Below are 21,476 nucleotides of genomic sequence, written 5' to 3'. Positions count from 1 at the left end.
GGGTGCGGAGGATGGGGAAGAGGGAGGGCCGTGGCTTGGAACGGCGGGTCTGGGTGAAGCGGGAGAGGCACACGGATGTGGAGAGAGCTCGGACGGGTGGGAATCTGAGGGACGGGGCTGGGTGTGTTCAGGAGGGTGTCGGGCAGTGCCGGAGGCAGATGTTCTGTGCGGAGCAGGGGAAGGATGCTCTCGGATATCCCACCTGGCTGGGCTGGCAGGGGTGGATGTCAGGGTTACTTTGTATTATCTTGCTTTACAGTACAGGCGGGGGGAGAGAGAGAGAGGGGAAACGTTGTGAGTTTTTCAGCTAGGTTGCTAATAAATGGGACAGGTGTTAGTATTCCTTGAGGTCTTATTCTCATTCCTCCAAATTGTCTATTTTAGAAGTTGGTTTATAGAATTCTTGAGCTTTAGAGATCACTTCCCATCTAGAAATCTGATGGGTTTGTTGGCTTGGGTTTGTTGGTTTTTTTTTTTCCTTAATACAAGTTGATACTTGTACTTTCATGAAAAAATGCAATAGAGGGGTAAAAGATTACTTTAAAATCCTTTCAGTTATCCTCAGAACCTTATAGTCTCTACTTTTTTTTTAATGTTATGTTAATCTAATCAAATCGATCAGAAAACAGTGCAAGTCTTCACTAGTTTGCTGCCATACGGTTCATTACCAAAAAGAGGTGTCACCTTTCATTCTGTAAATCTGCGATTCATTTACAAAAATAGCTGTGTCCTCCTGATTTCATCAATATTACTCATACCAATAGAATAAGTACATGAGTTTCTGCAGGGTTAGGACTGGTGCAAATAGGAAAGCATCTACTCTGTTACTCAGACTCTACCTAGCTGGCAATCACAACTGCAGTGGAAACAGTAGGCTTGAGTTTAGTGCTTGGTGAGGTTATTTCTAAAGCAAAAGTAATTTTAAATACCTGAAAAGCAAAATTGCTGTTAGAAGCATAAAGAACATTTTCTGTGTAACATTGTTGGTTTTTTTTTTTTTTTTTGTAGTCGTTTGATGGCATTAAAAAGAATGGGAATTGTCAAAGACTACGAGGTAGGATTCTGTCTGAAATGAAACATTGCTTGCATTTTTTCCCTGGGAGGACCACTTTTGATACACTGATATACTGATTATTTCTTTTTACAGAAAATCCGTACCTTTACAGTTGCAGTAGTAGGTGTAGGTGGCATTGGCAGTGTGACTGCTGAAATGCTGACAAGGTGTGGCATTGGTAAGGTAATGAGAGTTTTTTTCTTCTTCTATGTCTTTACAGCAGATGGACTAGTCCTCTTTGTAAAGAATGTGATTTGATTTCACTCTGTTGATTTTACCCAAATAAAAAAATGTTGTGAAGAAGGCACTCAAGAACAGCACCTGTGTAAACATCACACATGAAGAGTCTGTATTTTTATTATGCTGGTAAAATTGATTTATTTAGGGCTTAATCCTGTATCATGTGGATGATTCTTGTTTGGATGCTTGTCATCTCCACATTCTTATATGAACCCATTTATCTAATCTTCATGCTGGATTATTGCAAAAAGAAAACAAAATAAAGAAGAAGGAGGGGGTATTTCACATAAAAGATAAAGTCTTATGAGAACCAAGTTTGTATTCATGAAATTGAAATGTAGCAGATGCCAAACAGATATCTTTATCACAAACATTATTTGTCACGTGGCAGCAAGTAGGAATGTGATAAGAGAGATGATACTGTTCATGTAGGTTAATCTGTTGAATATTCTTAGTTTAGATCAAATGACAAGATAACTTTTTATTAAGTAATTTTAATGACTTAACAGATTGGTTCAGTTTTTCACATCCTTACGATGTTGGTACCTCTTGTATGTGAACTGAATAGGCCTGGGAGGGAGGGAGGTTGGTTGGGGATGGGGTTTTTTTATGTTATTTTAACTAGAATTAGTTTTGTTGTTCAAAATGCCTTGCCATAGTGCTCTGTTTGCAGAGTCTCTGGAGATTCATACATGGTAAAACAATCTTTATTGTAGCTGCTTCTGTTTGATTATGACAAAGTGGAACTGGCAAACATGAACAGACTCTTCTTCCAACCTCATCAAGCTGGATTAAGTAAAGTGCAAGCAGCAGAACATACTTTGAGGTATAACTTGGAGAAGTGGGTGTCAAAATGTATTTAGCCAGGATGCTGCTCCAGAAAACCAATGTTTCACTCTTAATCATTTGCAAAGGAGGATGATCTAATTTGGGAATTTGGGTATAAAATATTTGTGGGGATGATGGATACTTCAAAGACATTTTTGTAGTGGCCAGAACCTTAATGTGAGTCTGCTTTTTAACAAGTCTTGCTCAGAAATTTGGTATAAATGATACCAATTAAATATGTTGCAGGGTTTTTTCTCATCTAATCTGAATTTTTGACAAATATGGGTGACTAGAAACTTAAGACAACCCTTATGAAGTGAGGGAGTAGAATGCAAATTATCACTGTATTCTTTACTATTGACTCCTGTTATTTCCTCCATAAGGAATATTAATCCTGATGTTCAGTTTGAAGTACATAACTACAACATCACAACACTGGACAACTTTGAACACTTCATGGGTAGAATAAGGTAAAATCCCCCAACTTTAGCATATTGCTAACTTCTGCTGATGTGTGGTTCTGCGCAGCTTCACGTTTTTCTTGCTGGGGCTCTTTTTCAATTTCATAACTCCCAATTGAAAACCTCTGGGACATATATGTATATGAAGACATTCCTGCCTAGATGTGTTCTCTACAGCTGACATCTATTTCTACTGTTACATAGTTATTTCTTATATGAGTGCATCTTTAGATCTCCAACCAAAACTGTGGGGTTTCCATTGTAGAAAACAGATCAGATCATATCTTGAGTGCTCTGTAATGGTTTCAGGTAAGATTTTTAGAATGAAGGAAGAAAATAGTTGTTAGTGGATCTCATAGAGATTTGAAATAATTTATACCATTTGCAGTTCTGTTGTAGAAAGATACAATTCTCCAATACTTTGTACTGTGAGTGTATACTATATAAAACAGTCTAAAATGCTCATATATTTAAATCCCAGCTTTAGCATGGTGTTGTTTCTACAACCAGCAGATCTAAGATGCTGGTTGTATCTGTACTGCATTTCACAAGTTTTGTTAGAAATTCACTTCTCTTGGGCTTCTGTACTCTAAAGCAGCATGTTGGTTGCTGTGGTGGTGTTTTGTTCTGCCAGCAGTTTCATGCAAACTTCTGATGCTTGTTTCAGTAACGGCGCACTGGAGGAGGGGAAGCCTGTGGATCTGGTTCTAAGCTGCGTGGACAACTTTGAGGCTCGCATGGCAATTAACACGGTAAGGCCACCAAAGGCATGAGCTTGTGCAAGTCTATTTTCTCCTATAAATAATGTTAGGAATTGTGGGGCTATAGAAAAGACAGGAACTTAAAAAGAATTTCCTAATTAATGACCCCCTTGGCTTGACGAATCTGAGCTTTTACCCAGTTCTTATAAATCAATTTTATGTGTATAAATATAACTGTAGACTTTTTAGTTACTATCAGCTAATGGTTAGTAAAAGATCAAAGTGTCATAAGCTCTGTCTTTTCAAATTACTCTGTTTATATAAAGGTATTTTCAAAGGCTGGTATGTTCAATCTTACAAACATTTAAAAACTTTCTATAGCTAATTGTATACTTCATATGACTTTTTGTATCCTAAAAATGCTGTGTACCTAATCAAACTGTTTTTCTTTATAGTAGCAGCCAATGTAGGGTATATGCCAAATGTATGTTTTCTGTTATCCTTCAGCTGACTTGATCCATAAATTGCAGGCACTGTATCCAAGCCTCTAAAAAGAGTTTGTGGAATTATATTCTGTAGTGTGCTGTAACTGGGTCACTGAAGTCTGTATTTGTTAAAACATCTCAGGTCCTCAGGAAAGCACAAAGGGCTGGCTTCATGAGGGCAACTTTAATTTGCTGTTTGATTTTTCCTTTGATAAATAATTTCTATTCTATCTCTTCATGTCCCTTTTTCTGACCAAAGCCTTTTTGCCTGAAAGCAGGGAGATAAATGTGTTTCATCAGTCCCAATTTATCACATTTTTTGGGTTCCTTTTCTTTCCATTGAACTTCAGCAGTACTGACGTGTGTGTTTCTGTATTTATAAGGCCTGCAATGAACTTGGACAAATCTGGATGGAGTCTGGAGTGAGTGAAAATGCAGTGTCAGGACACATACAGCTGATCATACCCGGTGAATCTGCTTGTTTTGCGGTACGTGGTACTCTGCTGAACTGTTCACTTGCCTTTTAGAGTGGGACTGGGAATGTGAAGATTAGCTGGCTAGGGAGTGTGATCCTGGCACAGCTGATGCAGTAGCTTAAAATTTTCTGTGGGACTTCTTGAATGCTTTTTTACAGCTTAATTTCTCTATTGTCCCTCAGTGTGCTCCTCCACTTGTAGTAGCGGCAAATATTGATGAGAAGACATTGAAACGAGAAGGAGTTTGTGCGAATGTTCTCAAGTAAGTGACTGAGTTGTTGCTATTTGATGTGTACAGCAAATAGATGAGAAAAAAAACCTCTGAAACTCTGAAGGAACATTTCATAATGACAGGTCTGATTCTTTTTACATGTTCATGGCCTGTTTCCTAATGGCATTGGCAACATTGAACAGGGCTTGAATTTTAAATAGGACTTTTCAGGGGTAAGAAGCAGTTTCAGTGTTTTCCAAAGAATTTTTGTTACTGCATACACACATGCACATTGTTTTCGTAGTTCTGCATTTAAACATGCTCTGATTTGACATCATTAAGTTCTACATAAAAAATGCTACAGTGATGACTTGTCTTCGAAATTTTGTACATGGACAATGAATAAATTACTTCTCTTGCAGTGTTTGCATTCTAAAAACCTGAGGGGAATTAAAAATAGTTACAGAGCAATATGGCATATTTTACTAAAAAAAGTACTGTCACATGACTCCAACTGCTAAAAGAATTGCATGCATCGGCAAGGAAAATATTTGAACAACTTTGTACTCATTTTCAAAATGATGCAGTGTTTTACAAGAATCTTTGAGGATGAGATTGTATTTAGCCTGCTTTTAGCCTTAGCTTGGTTTGGTTAGAAACACAAAAATTTCAAGTTACCAAGGAATAGAAGTACTGTTTGCAAATGTGCCTATCAACAACAAAGCTTCATTTTCAGCTGAGCAGAGAGAGGTGTTTTTCTTGAACAAAGAATACAAACCTTGCAGCTTAATTAGAATCTTTGTTTTAATTGCAAATCTGACCCTACAATAAAGATGACTGAAGTGATTCTGATTAGCTCTGAAAACTTCCCCATTGTAATACAGGACACCTGAGTGTTCCAAGCAATGGATTAAGGCATGGGAGAACACTGCTTACATAGAGCCCTAAATACATTTTTTGTGAGACTGCAGCTGAGTTATTCTCACACACCTTGAGAGGATGGGGTTCTGTATTGATCCAGTTACTCTGTTGCCAGCTGACTACAGCATGACTGGATTTAAGGCAATTAAAGTAACTGCAAACTGCACAAGTGTGAAAGTGTATTCTAAAAGTTCTTTGAGGAAAAATTATTCCTTGAGCAACTGAAGTTTTAGGTTTTCACCTGTATTACAAGCTCCTTCTTTCTCTGTGTTTCTAGATACCTGTTAAACTTTGGTACTGTGAGTTATTATCTTGGTTACAACGCGATGCAGGATTTCTTCCCAACTATGTCTATGAAGCCAAACCCCCAATGTAGTGACCACAATTGCAGAAAACAGCAAGAAAATTATAAGGTAAAAATGATGTGGGTTTGTGGGTTTGTTTGGGGGCTTCCCCCCCCCGCCCCCTTCCTTAAAATCTTAAGAACAAAGCAAGCTACAACCTTTCTGGCAGTCTTACCTTTCTGAGTGTTTATGGGTTTGGTGTTTTTGTCAGTTTGCAGGTATTCTGCCTTTCTGCTCCTAAGCAATCACCATTTAGAACTTTCTTATCTCACGTATTGAAAGAAATGTGAATGTTAGGCTTGATCTTCTTTGCTGTTGTTGGAATTAGACTGTTAATTTTTGGTTATTGAGGGGTTTATTTTTTTGTGTTTTCCCTCCAGAAAAAAGAAGCTGCAAGACCAAAAGAAGAAGTAATTGAAAAGGAAGAAGAAATAGTACACGAAGACAATGACTGGGGTAAGTCATCAACTGAAGACTAAATGATGTTCCCAGTTACTGAGATTCAGTTTGGGTGAACACAGTTTAGGATACATATAATGCTTATAGTTCCTATGTTTTTTAACTTGTACTGTGTAATTACTATTGGCTTTTCACAGGTTTGGAAAGTAATTTTAGCACAACTTGATGATGTGTTTTTAGTGCAATGTGCAGGTTTTAGGCTCAAAATGTAACTGCTGCTTGAATAAAGAACTTTCTCAGAGGATGGTCTGAAGATGAGAGAGATGTGACAAGATGTATTAACTGCATATTCCTTTTAAATATACTAAAGAGCAGTTTTCATTTCCATAACCACTGTGCTGAGGCATCCCATGGATTTTTATATTCCTCTGAGGGTTTTAAATTAGAAGGAATTGTCTTAAGGATTAGAAGGAATTGTTTTAAGGAATGGTAAACGTGTTTTATATAACCATTTATATAAAGAATGGAGGTATACATGTTTATTACATGAGAAAGAAAATAATCTTACCTTACAATTGAGAGAAGTGTCCTCATGGTAGGATTTAAATGATAAGAACAAGGACGAGGTGCCATTCTTGTCCATTAAGTTGCCTATATAGAATCATTTCATATATTGTAAAGGCAAAATATTTTGTATTGATAATGGAATGAAGTTGTTGAACTTAAAGGGCTTCCTGCTTTTAATTGTTTTCTGTTTCAGAAAAGTAGCTGCAGCTTTCCTCTCACTGTGATAGCTTGGTGATTAAAGAACTTTTTCTTCTAACTTTTAATGGAGTTCTTGTTTCCTTTTAATGCAAAGGCATCGAATTAGTATCAGAAATTTCAGAAGATGAGCTGAAGGCTGCATCTGGCCCTGTACCTGATCTTCCTGAGGGAATTAGTGTAGCATATACTATCCCAGACAAGGTAATGTATTTATTTTTTATGAATTTTTGAAATACACATTGTAGATTAAATTTATAATACCAACCAGTTTGGTTCCCCTTTAAACTTAAAAGAGAATTCCATCTTGAACAACTGCAGTGAGACTGGACCCTCAGTACATCGTGATTAGTACCTTCTATGGTCCAGTTCTGTGTTCCTATTAAATACATTTCTTTTAAGTTTGGATGCTAGTGTGAATGTACTTCTGAGATGATAGGAATGAATGCATTTGGGGGCTGGGGGAAGGACAGCAAATGTGAATTTCTCAGTTGATATTTTGGTGACTAAATAATTTTTATCATACATATCTTGTAAAAGCTGTATATAGTCAAAGAGCAATGTGTATGCCTGGGGAACAGAGAATCTGAATGTATTGCAGTAAGAACATTCTAACTCCTAGTCAAAATAGTTTACAATTTAAGCTTAAAATCACTTAGGCCTAATCTCACAATCGGGTGCCTGGTTCTAGGAATATGGTGTGGTGTAACAGCAATAAAGCTGACCTGTGGGGAGTTTCTTTGTTTATTTTTTTTGTTGACAACTTTTTCTTCCTGTTCCTAACAGGAAGAGAATTTAATGACTGGGGAGACAGTAGCAGAGTCTGAAGAAAGCCTAGAAGAACTCATGGCCAAAATGAGAAACATGTAGATAAACAAATATTAAATACAACTTTCATGAGTTTGGATGGACGTTGGATTTTGAGAAGACCAGATTTCATATTTTTCTTTTTTTTACCTCCATTGAAGCTTACCTTTATTTTTCTGATGAAACAGATCTGTTACAGGGGCAGGAAGGACACAGATTTACATTGTTTGTTTATATTCTGTTTTCTCATCATGTCTTTATTAACATATAGAGCTGTGCTACTGTAAATTTGAGTGACTCAGCATTAAGTGACCAGATACTAAGTGTAAAATGAAAAGGACATGCATAAACTGAAAAAGCAGGCCCAGCACGTTATATGCCCTATCACATGATGAGAATAGAACATAGAACAGGACAAGGGAAAGATGAAATCTGCTGGACTGGACTGAGTAGGTGAAGGGCAGATAGTGCCTCTCTCATGTTGCTGCTCCTGATTATCCAGGCACTTGTACTTGGTTGTTGCTCACTGATCCAAAGTCTTGGCATGGATCATGCTGTGGCTACTTTTTTTGAGTAATGAGAACATCTAAGCCTTTTCATCTGCCTTAAATATCCCTGGGATGGAATTTTCTTTATCAGTGTCTTACTACTGCTTGTCGTTAAACAGCTGCCTATGTTTTGTATGTGAGAATGTTTTGAGTATACTGTAAGAAGGTGAAGTCTTGTGTTAGTATTACATTAGCAGACTGCATATCAGCATGCCACTGTTTTTCCTGGCAGATGCTTTTCATGACAAAATTATGAGCAACACTGGAAAGAACCAGAGATTTTATCTACCTTTTCAAAAGTCTAAATATTATATTTTTGTTGGTTACTGAAAGTTTAGCTATAATTCTGATCACTCCCCATCACATGGGCTATATTAAGGAATATAGTCTGAGTTTGCATAGAAAGTCTTCTAAAATTAGATGCTATAAATTTTGAGTTTTGCAAATATCTTCATTGGAGTAGCTCACCTGTTGTATTTGTCTTGTAAATGACATTAGTACAGTCATATAACCTTTTAAATGGCCACGTGTTAAACTGACCTGTAAATATTTGCATCCTGGAGTGCCAGTACCCTGCAGAACTGGAAGGATCAGTTTCAAGTATTTTAACTACTGTGGATATTAGATCCAGAACTTGCTAATTATTTCAGCCTCGGCAGTATAAAACAAATATTTCCACAGTGTGCTGCAGCCAACACAGCTGTTAATGGCAGTAGTAGTATCCCACTAATGTGGAAAGAGAGAGCAATATCATGGTGGTGCCTCTCTTTCTTAGGGCAGCTGAATGAGTACCTATTCGTTATACTAACAACTAGTTTAAAAAATGTTTCATTTCTAAGTAATGATTACAAACTTCAAAATCAGTTTCCTCCGCAGCTGACATCAGATTAAATTATACACAGAAATCATCTCTGCAACCAGTGAGGGAGATTTTGGGTGCGTTTTGAGAGTGGGGCATTATACTGTAAAATTGAAGTGGTTTTTTTGGATTGAGTTCTATATTGGAAAAACAAGGTTTTAGAAATGAACTGTAAAGAAAGATTGGAAATAGAATAATGAGACCAATAAAAAGGTAGATACTTTAAGCTGTGTCACTAAGTCTACGTTAGCTTGACGCGGTGTCAATTTACATGTTACTTACCTTTCTCTGTGACTTTCACCTTTCTGTTGGGAACAATAAAAGCCAGGCACACAGCTGGCTCTGGAGATTTTGAGGCAAATGGCTGACTCATTTCTACAACAGCTCAGATCATCCTGACTCTCAACTATTTGGCTGACATGACTGCTATCACAGGATTGACAGCTATACGAGAAAAGGACACTTTTATGAGGGAATTAATACATTTTTGTATGCCCTGTTAGAGAGTACCTGAAATGGTTCTCATGTTACTTTTAGACTTTCAACTTGTATATACAAGAAGAATTTGAAAAAATCAGAAAATAAATTAAAGATGATTGTATGTGTCAATGGTTAAAATTATTTAAAAATAAACAGCATCCAAAAAAAGCAGCTTTAAGGACTTTTTAAAATTAAAAATACATTTACATGTATAATGTACTCCAACTGTAAAACATAATAGAAAATTTATTGCTTCCTTGGTTATGAGCTAAAAAATCAAAGCATATATATTGCCATGATTTAAGTCCAGCTTTGTTTATTGTGGCAATCTTATAAAAGAAGTGTTCAGTTTTTACAGTGTCTCATGAACATTATTAAGATGTTGATATTCTGACAGTGTAATTTAATCTCCATTGAAACTGGTGACCCTCTGCTTTGAGGTGGAGTTCTCCTACACCGAAGTATTATCTGGCATACCCCATATATATAAATGACTTTTCCTTGCTGTCCATGAGGTACAACTCCATGGAAACTGTCTTGTAAGCTTTCTTTGGGTTCACAGGCTAGGCACAGGATCCCTCACTGTCTTTGCCAAATGGCAATGGATGGCCCGGATCTGATAGGGACCAATTTTTTATTTTGATTTTCTATTCCAAAACCAACCCTGCAAGCTGTGAGGAACTTGGAGAGAAGTTGGTCAATGGAAGAATAGTAACAGTTCAGCAACAGTAACACTGAGGATCTAGAAAGTAGCTTCTTACTTAAGCTAGCAACAATAAGGAAAACCATTTAGGAGAGGAAGATATATCGCTGTACACGTTAGAATCAGAGGTGACAAGCTAGACCAGACATCTGATAATTCTTTAGAGGAGAGAATCACCAGCAGTAAGAACATCAGGCAACATACACACACAAGCTGAGTAGGCTGAGGTTTTGGGGGGTTATTTTGGTTTGGGGTTTTTTGCATGTGTATTTGTTTGTTTTTCCTTTTGCCCCTCTTCTTAGTTGGTGACAATCCTGCAAAGAACTTTCCAATTTTCAAAACTTTCCAAGGTAGCTGAAAAAGAGTGGTAATACCCTTGCTTTGCTTACAAACCCATTTTCTGAATAAGAGGAAAATATCCAGAGAACTATTACAAAGTGTCAACTCTTAGTGCTCTATCCTAACACCTTCAAGAGATATTTCGCATTTTTTTTCAACTAAACCTTAATATTAAAAATCAAATTTGGGTTGTATATTTGTGCTGTCAGTTTTATACACTTTTCTTTTTACTGCATTACCAAAATATTAAGTTCCTCCTAATCAGAATATGGGCTGAAATGAATAATATTTAATTCTACTCTAAAAGAGAAAAAACACTGTGAAAGTGTTTCACTCCTTTGAAGTGAAAGCCATTTGCATTTTTCAAACTGGATCAAATTAATCTTTACATTAGTTGCCTCTGAAATATTACAGTAGGGTTTCAATTAATTTTCCACTTACATTAGTTTTTACAAAAAGTCTTTTTTTAGTATGTATTTAAATTGATGCATGCATTTATGAACTGAATGAGAACAGAACTCAAACTGATTCTTCCAGATGACTCAGGTATTAAGAAATACAACAGGCAGGTAGATTTGATTAATGATTCTTTATCTGATGGCAAACTATTTTGCATCACTAGTGTTTCCCAGCTAATACAAACATTCTTGTATTGTAAGGGATCCAGTAAGATTAAACAATGAAAGTATTGCTAAAGGTTGCACAACAGGAAATCTGGCCATAATCATCTTCATTCTGATTCTTCACTGGAAGTATTTTGATTGAACAGAGTTAAATCTTACAACAGCTTTAACTGTAGATGAGGATATATTTAGATACCCTAGCTTCCCAAGGAAACCAATTAATTTTGCACAAGTCCCTTGAATGAAAATTTGCTTAAGGCTGAAATAACCCTGGAGGTAAAACTTCAGGTTAAACAGTATTTTCAAAGATTTTTTAAAATTACCGTTTCTTCAGAAACAACTTTAAAGGCTGGTAAAAATAGGCAGGAAGGATTGATGAACAAAAATACACAAATCCTCTAAGACATGCTATTGCAACACAGAAAAAAACCCTTAGAGTTTATACAACTGGTTCAGCTTAATTTGTTATAATCCTGGCACTTAGGCTACGAGGCATCCATGTTTTTGGTAATAGCTACAACTTCAGCAAGTGACTAATGTGTGTACCCATATACAGTGAAAGAAGCTCACTTCGTACCATACAGTCTACAAATGCAGAAGGATTTCAAGCTGAAACATTTGTTTCCATGTCATTCCTGAAGACAGGTGTCGGTCCCAAAACAGTATGTAATCCTTGCAAAAATGGATTTGTCTTATTAATTTTCTGTCTACTTGAAAATATCAGTGGAGACTGCCTTTTATTGGAGCAGGTTTGTATCACCTTTGTCCATGTTCCAGGAAAGCGTTTGGTGATAATGCACTTTTTAAGCTGAATGTGTCTCCACTTGATGAGTGTCGAGAAGCTGCTTTTCCACCTATCAACAAAGTCTCTGCTTCTTTTATTTCCATAGCTCTCTTGTAAAGTTCAGCTGCCTTCTCAAAGTCTCCCCTTTCATAGCTTTGGAAAAGAGTAAAACAAAGTTGAAGCAAGCAAATAAAACAATTCTCTAAATTCATTTACATTGAAATATACACCATACTATCAACATAGTGTAATTAAAACTCTACTTTCCCAGAAAGTACTTAAGGCCAGATGTTTCATGCAGTAATTAGCTTTTATAGGGTTGAAGCATATGATCTTACCTTAGCACAGCCAAGTTTTTCAGCGTTTCCCCCACACGAGGATGCATGTGGCCAAAGCTGTCTTCATAAATCTTTAGTGCGCGTTCATAGAGAGGCAAAGCTTCAATCTGCTTTTTCTTTGGGTAGTAGAAGGTTTCTTTGTTACAGATGTGTATTTCTTTGTTACAGATGTGTATTACAATAGCTTTTTTTTTGCCAACATAGTATCAATGCATCCTAGATGCAGTGTCGTGCCCAGCAGTCACAGCAATTATCTTTTCTGTGCATACATTTTCCTTGCCAAATATGCTTTCCACGTTTAAAATGGAACCCAAGAATTTTCAAGTACTATGAGGAATCTCCCTTTTAAATACGATCAAGTTTCTTTCATTTCATTTAGGCACAAATCATAAAAAAGCCTGACAGGAAAAATAAATGTTAGGCATGAAAAACTTACCATCTGACAGTAAAGGACAGCCAGGTTTACCAGAGCAGTTGCTACACTCGGGTGTTTTGGGCCAAATGACTTCTGTCGAATTTCAACTGCTAGCTCATACAGAGGAACAGCCTTGTCAAGCTTTCCCTAGAAATAACAGGGAAAAAAATTACTCAGTTCTCTTGTATCAAGGTGGTAACAGTAAAACCTATTTTAAACAAAAGCACTGGAGAAAATCTAACTGTTTCTAGAATAAGGACTTAACTTTGGTTAATTAATAGCTATATTCTGCACAATTGTTTATCATAAATACTAGAACCTAATTTTCCAAAATTACTGGGCATATTCAACTCCCAGTTAATGTGTTTCTCAGATAGGTCTATTTCTTCCTTTTCTAATTTATTTTTTCCCCACAAGTGTCTCATTGAGAAGGCTATAAAAAGAATTTTCAGTTGTACTTTTATTGAAATAATTTTCTCCACTGACTTTTAATTTGTGCTCCTTCAAACTAGCGAAGAGGTTTTTTATGCAAATATTGAGTGTTTTTGCAGCTTCTAACAGCATGAAAATTAGAAGCTGAAGTGAGGAGAAAATAACATGACCCAAAACCATTTAATGCACACTATAGCAAGTAAGAGTTTAGTGAAAACACGAGCAAATTTGATCCAAGGGATTATCTTCAAGGTTTTTTTTTCTTTGAAGAATAGTAAAATGTGAAAATATAAAATAAATAAAATTCTTATAACCCACTGAATTTGATCTTGGTTCAGCTGTTGGAAACAGTATATCACTACTACACTAATAATACCAAATGATTAGAACAACCATCTACAAACACAAATATTCATAAAATATTTTGAAATTACAAAATGCAGAAGTTGATACTACTGTTAATGTTATGCCTCACAGTGCATTTTGCAAAGGAGTAATGCTCATCTTTCACTGAGTCAACATAAGCTGAAGGTGGCTCAGCCAGACAGTTTATCTGTGAAGTACTATCTCCCTCATAAGCCCTCAAGTTACCCTTAAACTGACTGTAAAGTTCAAGGTTATTGTGTAAAAAGAACCATTCCTACACCCTAAAACATGATTTTTCCATTAAGAGAAAAAGGCATTACAGTTAATTTAGGTGATATGAAAAAGTAACAGGCTTGTGCTCACCATCTTTTTGTACAGCACTGCCAGGTGTTTCACAGTATAAGCCAAGCAGGGATGATCTGGAGCCAAGGCTCTCCTCCTGATGTCCAAAGCTTTCTCATAGAGCTCCTCAGCCTTGTCATAGTGCTTCTTCTCATTGTACAGGGCTGCCAGGTTGTTCAGAGACTGCGCGCAGTCTGGGTGCTCGGATCCCAGGACGCGCTCTCGCATTTCCAATGAGCGCTTCAGGAAAAGCTCCGCTGTCCTACACAACATAGTTGTTCATCAATATTTTAAAGCTGGTAACATCTGTACAGGCTGAAGTGCCAAGCTCAGCCTTGGAAACTCGTAGTAGAATCTGTTTAGAACTGACAAAGTAGAAAAGACTCTGTGTAATGCCACCACTGAAGCAAAGGGCACATTTTATCTCACTACAGTAGGGTACTACTATTTCATTACAGTTTTACAGCAGCTCCTCTATCAAAACAATGGATGATCCACCCTAAGACTGACAGCATCCATTATAACTACGCAGCTCCTCATCCTGACATACACACAAATTCTGTGTGATGCTATTCTCAACAGGTCATCTTAGTAAATTGGAAAAATCCATTCTACATTATAGAGGAAAAAAAGACCATTTATACACAGAACTGTAGGTTCAACTCTGGAGCTCTTAGACAAGTGTCAAAAGGTGTTCACTCTATGCCAGGGCTGGAGGATGATGTGTGACAAACTATTCATTAAGTGACATACCCTTCTGCCACTGATTTCATTTTAGCTACATGAAGTCTTGGGCTTGCTGGTTCAGAGCAGAGACACAATATCCAGTTTTAAAAGTTCCTTAAACCTCCACTAGAACAAAGTTTATACCTTTTCTTACCTTTGAAATAGTAGAGATACAGCTACTCTTGAAGTAAGTTGTGTTGAATAGGAACTATGTATGAATAATGTAGGATATTAAACAATCTGGTATGAGATTAGATAAGATATTGCACCTCTATAATCAGTCACTTCATGAGGGTAAACTGATGAAAACCCCACATGTCCAACTGTTAAAAATCAAATTCCTTCATTAAAGAGGTCATGCATTTAACAGAAGTTCTGTATGCAGATCCCAGATAATGATATACTTCTGTAATGATCCAAGAGCTACTGGTGCCATAAACAGGTACAGAAAGAACTAGAAGTAAAAATACTTCCAGAACTTACTCTGTGCTTTTTCGCTGGGTACTTTTGTTCTTCTCTGAAAAGAACAAAAGTTCTTTTGTAGTTCAGTAGAGTGGGATTTAGGTGACTTTACAACTCCCTCACAACACACAGTTTAGATTCCTCTGTCAGCTGAAGAGGTTGATGTGAAGAGTGGCTAAACATACAATCAGAACTGTCTTGCACCTTTTATTCCCCTTCTCCAACACTCCTGCTTATCTCTGTCTGCTTTTAGAGCACCTTTGTGCTGTTCTGGCCCTTTTTGGCTTTAACAGGACATCAGGGTAAAAGCTTAAGGATTACAAGCACAATGAGTATTTAGGTCAGGACTTCTTTTAATACTGTCATAGAAAAACAACAATCCTGCTGTTCGAAGATAAGCACAGCAAAGGATTCACAAAATAGAGAAGCTGAGTAGAGAAGGCACAAATTTGAGAGAGTACTGGTATTTGCAATAAAGGCTAATTAACTCTGTAACATCAATTCTGAATGCAGGAAGTGCACTGACTTGTTTAATACTCACATGCCAACAGCAGCAAATAGAAAATAGGAGTGAATTTCACAGTGAACAAAAACCAGTAGAATGAATCAGGGATGGTCACACAACAAGTGTTGATCATGTGTCTGCATTTAATGCTAGTTCTCAATGCTCTGCCTCCAGACACCTGAGAACACTCAGTGGATGTGTCACAATCAGTACAACTTACTCAAGATTATTCTGCAGGTAATAGAGGACTCCAAGCTCATTGAGGGTTCGAGCATTATCTGGTGTATCTTTGCCTAATGTGAGCTCTTCCAGTTGCAGGGCTCTCTGACGCAGGAGAGCAAAACCACACTGCAGCAAAGACAAGGTAACGTAAGCCAGTCACCAGTACTTACAAAGTTTAACACTAAGGCTAGAAAACCAATAGACTTAGTTTGGTGCCAAAGGAGCTCAATAATCCTACTTAAGTTCTATTTTTGAGCTACATGGCACATGGTTACTTACAATCTAACAGTGAATTTCACAAAAAATGTGAAATTTTGGTGAAAATTTCCAGGCAATTCAAGTTACTGTGTTGTCACACCACTCTCCATCACACATGCTAATTTGCTTAAACTGCACAGTTCAAATAACCAATTCAGATCAATTCTTAGGCTTATAAGCTCAAAACTTAAAATCAATATAATCTCCAATCCTAAACACCACATACAAACACATATAAAATACTACTCAAGGCTTCACATAAATCTTTTTAAAATGGGCAGACAAGTTAATGCTTACAAGCAAAATAAATCACAGTAAAAAGTGCAGCTGTTTTTACACACTCTGCCTATTTTTGATCCTTGCAGTCTTGATAAAAATATTTTTGCAGAAGAACTCATTACAGAGACAGACCAAATTGTCATGAACCAAATTCATTCTTATTTAATCACTGTAGAAATAGCAACTTGTTTATGGTTTTTTACTATTTCCATCAGAGCTACAACTAGAGCTCTGGAGTTATTAGCTGAACTCTTACAGTACAGGCATTACATGATAAACTCTTAGCTCAAAAACGACAAGAGAAACCCTGTAGCTTAAAAATAACACAGAAGAAGAAAACAGGGAAAAACTCTTAATGTTACCTAATATTTTTACTGGGATTTTCCATTGCAGTAAGCACTGTGTTCACTCGTAGGATAAATGCCTCAGTTATTCTGGAGAACGCCTTTTTTCATTGTCACTTTGACACACAGTCGTATCAGCTGTAATTCTGCACCTCTGAAATGTATATATCCACTTCTTTCTTTTCCACTTCTCTCAACTCCATTCCAGTTGCACTGATACATCTCTACTTCCAGCAGAGTTGAAAAGGCAGCTACCAAAGCTGCTGCTAAGCTACTTTACTACCTATGCCCACAATTATCAAAAGCCCTGGAGCATTGTCAGCTCCGCAGACACAATTTATCGTCTGTATAGCAGAGATGCAACATGCCCTACACCTTTTTTTAAATATCAAGCACTTCCTTACCAGACTGCCTTTCTGCCTTGCTGCTTTTTGGCGTATTTTGAAGGACTTCTTCCTCAGCTGCTCAGCTTGTTCATATCTTGAAAGTAGTTATTTGTAGTGTTAGAAGAATGTCAAATGTAGCATCAATAAATATGCTGGAAAGATTCTAAGTTACTTGAGTGGACAGATTTGAAAATTTAAGAATCTTGAAAAGAATCCCACTTTTTTTCAAATATAAAAATACCCAAAATGCTTAGGGCCAGACAATGTTCCTCATTTATCTCTAAAAGTTTTTGTGGAACTAAGCACAAAATTTCGCCCCTCTTAGGTGACCTGCTACAAGAATAGAGAGAGGATGTTCATGGTTGCATTGAACATAGGAAACTCAGAGAAAAGAACCAAAGAAAAACTCTGGCTTCAGGAAGAAAACCTTTGCTGTTATTCTTTTTTTTTTACTACCTCCACATAAAACAAAAACAGCAGTGTAATTAAGCTTACTTGTTCTGCTTTTGGTACAAGGTCGCAAGTGCGTCAAGCTCACGTGCCACCCGAGGGTGTTCAGCTCCATAGGCGTTTTCAGAGATTTCCAGGGCCTGTTTATACAGCTGTTCAGCATTTCCAAACTTCTTCCACTGAACATACACTCCTGCCAGCTGGTGGAGTGACTGTGCCACCCTTGGGTGGTCTGGATCCAGCGCAGTCTCTCGAATCTCCAGAGAGCGCTGCAGAGGAGCTACAGCCTGTAACAGCCGAGTCCGGAGTGTGAGCAGGCAGCATCCTCTATGCTACAATGACTTAACTACTGCCATAGAAAGCACACACTGAGCTCTGCTTAATTTGCCTTTTTGCTGTTACAACAATCTCTAAATGTACTTACCTGACTGAGAAGACCTAGGTCCTTAAGAAACCGTCCCAGGGTCTCATAAAGATCAGCCAGGCAGATCATACTTTCCTCTCCCTCACTGCTTTTTTCATATTCTTTCAGAGAGTCAAAATACTCAGCTGCCATAGAGCTCTTATCTTTCCCAACCAGCTGCCAGTAACTCAGCAATTCTGCAAAATGTCCCCTGTTTTAACAAGGAAATAAGAATCTTATCTCTGATACCCCTCTATTCAGACAGATGCTAGCTTAGGCAAAAAGGCCTATATGCACAAATGATGTTGTTATGCTACAGCATCTACAGACACAATCCATGGAGACTAACGCTATTCAACAGCAGTATTTATTCCTTTACCAAACCCCCGGGGTGTAACAGAACAGAAAAAATACATTATTCATATGGAAATAGCATTTAGCCCTTCAGCCTCTACTATTTAAATACTTCTAATATGAATTTGTTGCTTTCTGATTTATATTGATAAAAATTACTTTGAAATGTTTATAATGGCCAAAGCAGTTGCTACCTTTGTACCTTTTGTAAAGGTTTTGGGACACAAAGAGATTCAGAAGACACTGGTGGAGCTTTTGCTTATCACCCTGCTGTTGGAAGAGCCAGGGAAGTTCATCTGCACTTCTCCACGTCACTCGGTCTTGACTATTGAAAGAAAAACAAATGAAACTTAAAACTCTGACAGGGCTAACAATTTGTCAATTTGATGTGAAAATTAGGCAAGCATACAATTTCCATACCTGAATGTCTGAACAGACAGATTACTGTAAGACCTATGTACTCCATTTTCTTACATCTTCATTTTAATTTCACCTCAGAAGGCACTGGAACCCTCAGGCACTGCACAAGAAGCTGCTTCTCCATCCCATAAGGGCTAGTCTGTGCCTGCCAGCAGGACTGCAGCCCTGCAGCAGCCCACTGTCCCTTTGTGCCTCCTTTGTCCGGCACACTGTAGCCCTCTTGGCTTCCTGCTACCTAACAGTGGATGCTTGGAGGAGCAATAAACCGCAGCCCGCAGCTGAGACACACTAACGCAGGATGTAAATGCAAATCAGTTTTCAAGCTGGATATGAACTTGTAGATGTTCAGCTGTCCTACTGGACCTCCTCTTATCTATGTGCTAATTGCTTCCTGAACATAAGTGGTCTTCTGCTTCAAGTCCTGAGCAAACTCAAATTTCCCAGCATTTGCTGGGACTTAAAAATCCATGGGGTCTTGGAGACCACAATATAACCGATATGGTATAAATTCATGCCCTACATTTTCCCATGATCACTTTATCATATGCCCATTCCCCTTCACAGACCTTACTCTTTTCCAAGATTAGAAAGCAACATATCAATAAATAAACTTCTAAACTGAAAATCTTGCATAGTTATTTTTCCATAGTAATTTCCTAAACTCAAAGAAGGTATATGAAGAAAACAAAACTATCTATGAGGCATAAAGTCTGCAATTTAGCATTTCTGGAAGAATTCTGACCTACCTTAACTGCATGGTGAAATATTCCACTAGTTTTTGTCTATAGGCAGAAGTAACATTTTCATCTGCTTCCATATACTCTAGTTTCACCATCTCCCAAGCCTGAAAGAGAGTAGAATTAAAAGAAAGGGAATCCGTTCAATTTGTTTAAGTGCTGATGATACACAGGGTGCTGTAAAAGATGAAACAAATCTCATATTGTAGAACTGAAAATCTTTCAATGACAAAGGCACTAAAACCAAATCATATTATATTAGACCACAGCTCCGGTTATTCAGGGAATATTCCCTTCTCCTTCAATTCTTCTTGGTTTTTTGTGGAGCCAGTGTTTTCGAGGATACATGAAGTTAACAGCTTATAGATTAGACAGTTAACAGCTAATAGATTAGAAATTTATGAAGGTTTACAAGGCCAGATTTTCAGCAATACTGATATCACAGCTCTGGTAGCTTTCAAGGTGTTTCTAAATCAGACCAGATGTTAAGGAGAACGGATGAGCAAACACAAACATTTCAAGGCCAACCTAACTAACAACAGAACTTATCTAAAAAAACGGGGGTTGGAGTTGGGGGGGTGGAGCTTCACTTGCACATGTTTAGAATTACAAACTTTACCTGGAGATGCTGGAACTTCAGCAAACCACAGCTGTATGTCAGCAGACACATTTTGTGGAGGCTGTGAAGGAGCGAGGCCAGCACTGCAGAAGTCAGCTCAGGATAAAGCTCAATTAGCTCTGACTCACTCACCCCATTGTGGCTGACACCGATGACACACAGTATCTACACAGAGCAGAGAACAGATTTCACACAGTTAGCAATATTTGCTGGAGAGCTTAGTTACACTGAAATGTCAAGAAAAATCCTATTTATCACTGTGATAACTTTATAGCCAAAGGAAAAAAACCCCTGCCTACACAAGCCCTTTCTCTCTTCTCAAAGAAGAGAACTCAGTGTTAATAGTTTAATATTCTAATAGATAAAGCACCAAATGGGACACTCTGGGAGAAACAAATGGCTCCTTAGGCTTTCCTCTAAAACACTGGGAGAGAACAACTCCATTACCATGAGGAACTTTTATCTAAGTACAATATGCTGAAGGTCTCTATGCTGCAAGCACCAAAGAAGTAGCAATTCTCAGTATTGTGTCCTAATTTAAAAAATGCTTCGCACAAGAGGGAAATTCCGCAAAGGTAGGAAGAGGAGCCAGAAATGTAATAAGCAATGCCTGTATTCACAAGACACCACGTTTTGATTGCATTTACTATGCTCAATGTAGTTTATCACTACATCATGATAGTGATCAGCAAGGAAGTGCTAATTCTATATCATATCATAGGGTAAAAGCCCTGCCTTATTCTGTGAGACAACAGCTCAGTTTATATTTAACACAAAGCAGTCATACATTCTATAGTTATGCAACAGATATAATTATTAAATTGCCCCTTCTATACTAATAATAATACACAGTAATCTCTGAATCATACTTATGAACTCATATAAATTTGTATTTAATTTTAAGTTAAGAAAAACTCTTTACAGGAAAGAGTATTCATTATCTGTAGAAACAGTGATGCATTCTCTGCTTACCTCTCTCAGAAGACCTTTCTCTTTATCACTCTGCAATGATTCCTGAATTGATCTAAGAACAAGCCTGTACAGTGACACTGTGTCTTGACACTGGCAACACTGCTGAAGAATCTCATCAATATTTCCTGTATTTCCAACACTGAGCAGAAGGACAGAAAGGGTAAGGTTTAGCATATTTAATTTGGCTGAGTAAGATTGATTTGAAACTACTGAAGAGCTCTATCTCAAATATTCTCTGGATTCCTACTGGGTTCAAAAGGTGCACAGCACCTTTTGAATAGGTGAGATTTTTGAATAGGTGAGATTTAAACAAAGAGGTGAGTTCTTCCAAGCCAATTTCTGTCATATTGTCTGATTTTTCTAAATAACTGCAACAGTTTTATTAAAAAAAGTACACAGCAATGTTCTTTTCTCCAGCAGG

At 37.4% G+C, this 21,476-nt stretch overlaps 3 protein-coding genes across 3 annotated transcripts in view; 1 reads left to right on the top strand and 2 right to left on the bottom strand.

Annotated features, from left to right (window-relative positions):
• Positions 1-691, bottom strand: part of ACAD11 (acyl-CoA dehydrogenase family member 11) — a 30,069-nt gene extending 29,378 nt beyond the window's left edge. Inside the window, exon 1 of the mRNA XM_008633978.2 lies at positions 669-691. Coding sequence (XP_008632200.1) covers positions 669-691 — 23 coding nt within the window. The remainder of the gene's footprint in view (positions 1-668) is intronic.
• Positions 692-976: 285 nt separating this feature from the next.
• On the top strand, positions 977-9,701 carry UBA5 (ubiquitin like modifier activating enzyme 5). The gene is made up of 11 exons (XM_008633977.2): positions 977-1,054; positions 1,148-1,237; positions 2,011-2,120; positions 2,506-2,592; positions 3,251-3,335; positions 4,153-4,257; positions 4,428-4,507; positions 5,655-5,790; positions 6,102-6,177; positions 6,980-7,086; positions 7,669-9,701. The coding sequence occupies exons 1-11, from the start codon at positions 1,016-1,018 to the stop codon at positions 7,750-7,752; spliced, it is 999 nt and encodes a 332-aa protein (XP_008632199.1). The 5' UTR covers positions 977-1,015; the 3' UTR covers positions 7,753-9,701.
• Positions 9,702-11,188: 1,487 nt separating this feature from the next.
• The window catches only part of NPHP3 (nephronophthisis 3 (adolescent)), a gene marked incomplete at its 5' end in the record, with an annotated part of 24,583 nt that continues 14,295 nt past the window's right edge, over positions 11,189-21,476 (bottom strand). Inside the window, 12 exons of the mRNA XM_017734603.1 lie at positions 11,189-12,178; positions 12,364-12,479; positions 12,800-12,925; positions 13,940-14,180; positions 15,832-15,959; positions 17,119-17,194; positions 17,596-17,837; positions 17,975-18,164; positions 18,510-18,632; positions 19,474-19,571; positions 20,084-20,248; positions 21,056-21,194. Of these exons, the coding sequence (XP_017590092.1) occupies positions 11,998-12,178; positions 12,364-12,479; positions 12,800-12,925; positions 13,940-14,180; positions 15,832-15,959; positions 17,119-17,194; positions 17,596-17,837; positions 17,975-18,164; positions 18,510-18,632; positions 19,474-19,571; positions 20,084-20,248; positions 21,056-21,194 (1,825 nt within the window). The remainder of the gene's footprint in view (positions 12,179-12,363; positions 12,480-12,799; positions 12,926-13,939; positions 14,181-15,831; positions 15,960-17,118; positions 17,195-17,595; positions 17,838-17,974; positions 18,165-18,509; positions 18,633-19,473; positions 19,572-20,083; positions 20,249-21,055; positions 21,195-21,476) is intronic.

Source organism: Corvus brachyrhynchos, unplaced genomic scaffold (genome assembly GCF_000691975.1).
Source record: "Corvus brachyrhynchos isolate BGI_N302 unplaced genomic scaffold, ASM69197v1 scaffold94, whole genome shotgun sequence".
Lineage (NCBI taxonomy): Eukaryota > Metazoa > Chordata > Aves > Passeriformes > Corvidae > Corvus > Corvus brachyrhynchos.
The sequence above is the reverse complement of the archived record's forward strand: the minus strand, read 5'-3'. Positions and strand labels throughout refer to the sequence as shown.

What these genes read in the sequence shown, in the direction of transcription:
- UBA5 (XM_008633977.2), top strand. Translation starts at nt 1,016, where the DNA reads ATGGCATTAAAAAGAATGGGAATTGTCAAAGACTACGAG. An exon ending in CAAGGTGTGGCATTGGTAAG is followed by an intron (nt 1,238 to 2,010) that starts GTAATGAGAGTT and finishes TCTTTATTGTAG; the next exon opens with CTGCTTCTGTTTGATTATGA. An exon ending in ACACGAAGACAATGACTGGG is followed by an intron (nt 6,178 to 6,979) that starts GTAAGTCATCAA and finishes TTTAATGCAAAG; the next exon opens with GCATCGAATTAGTATCAGAA.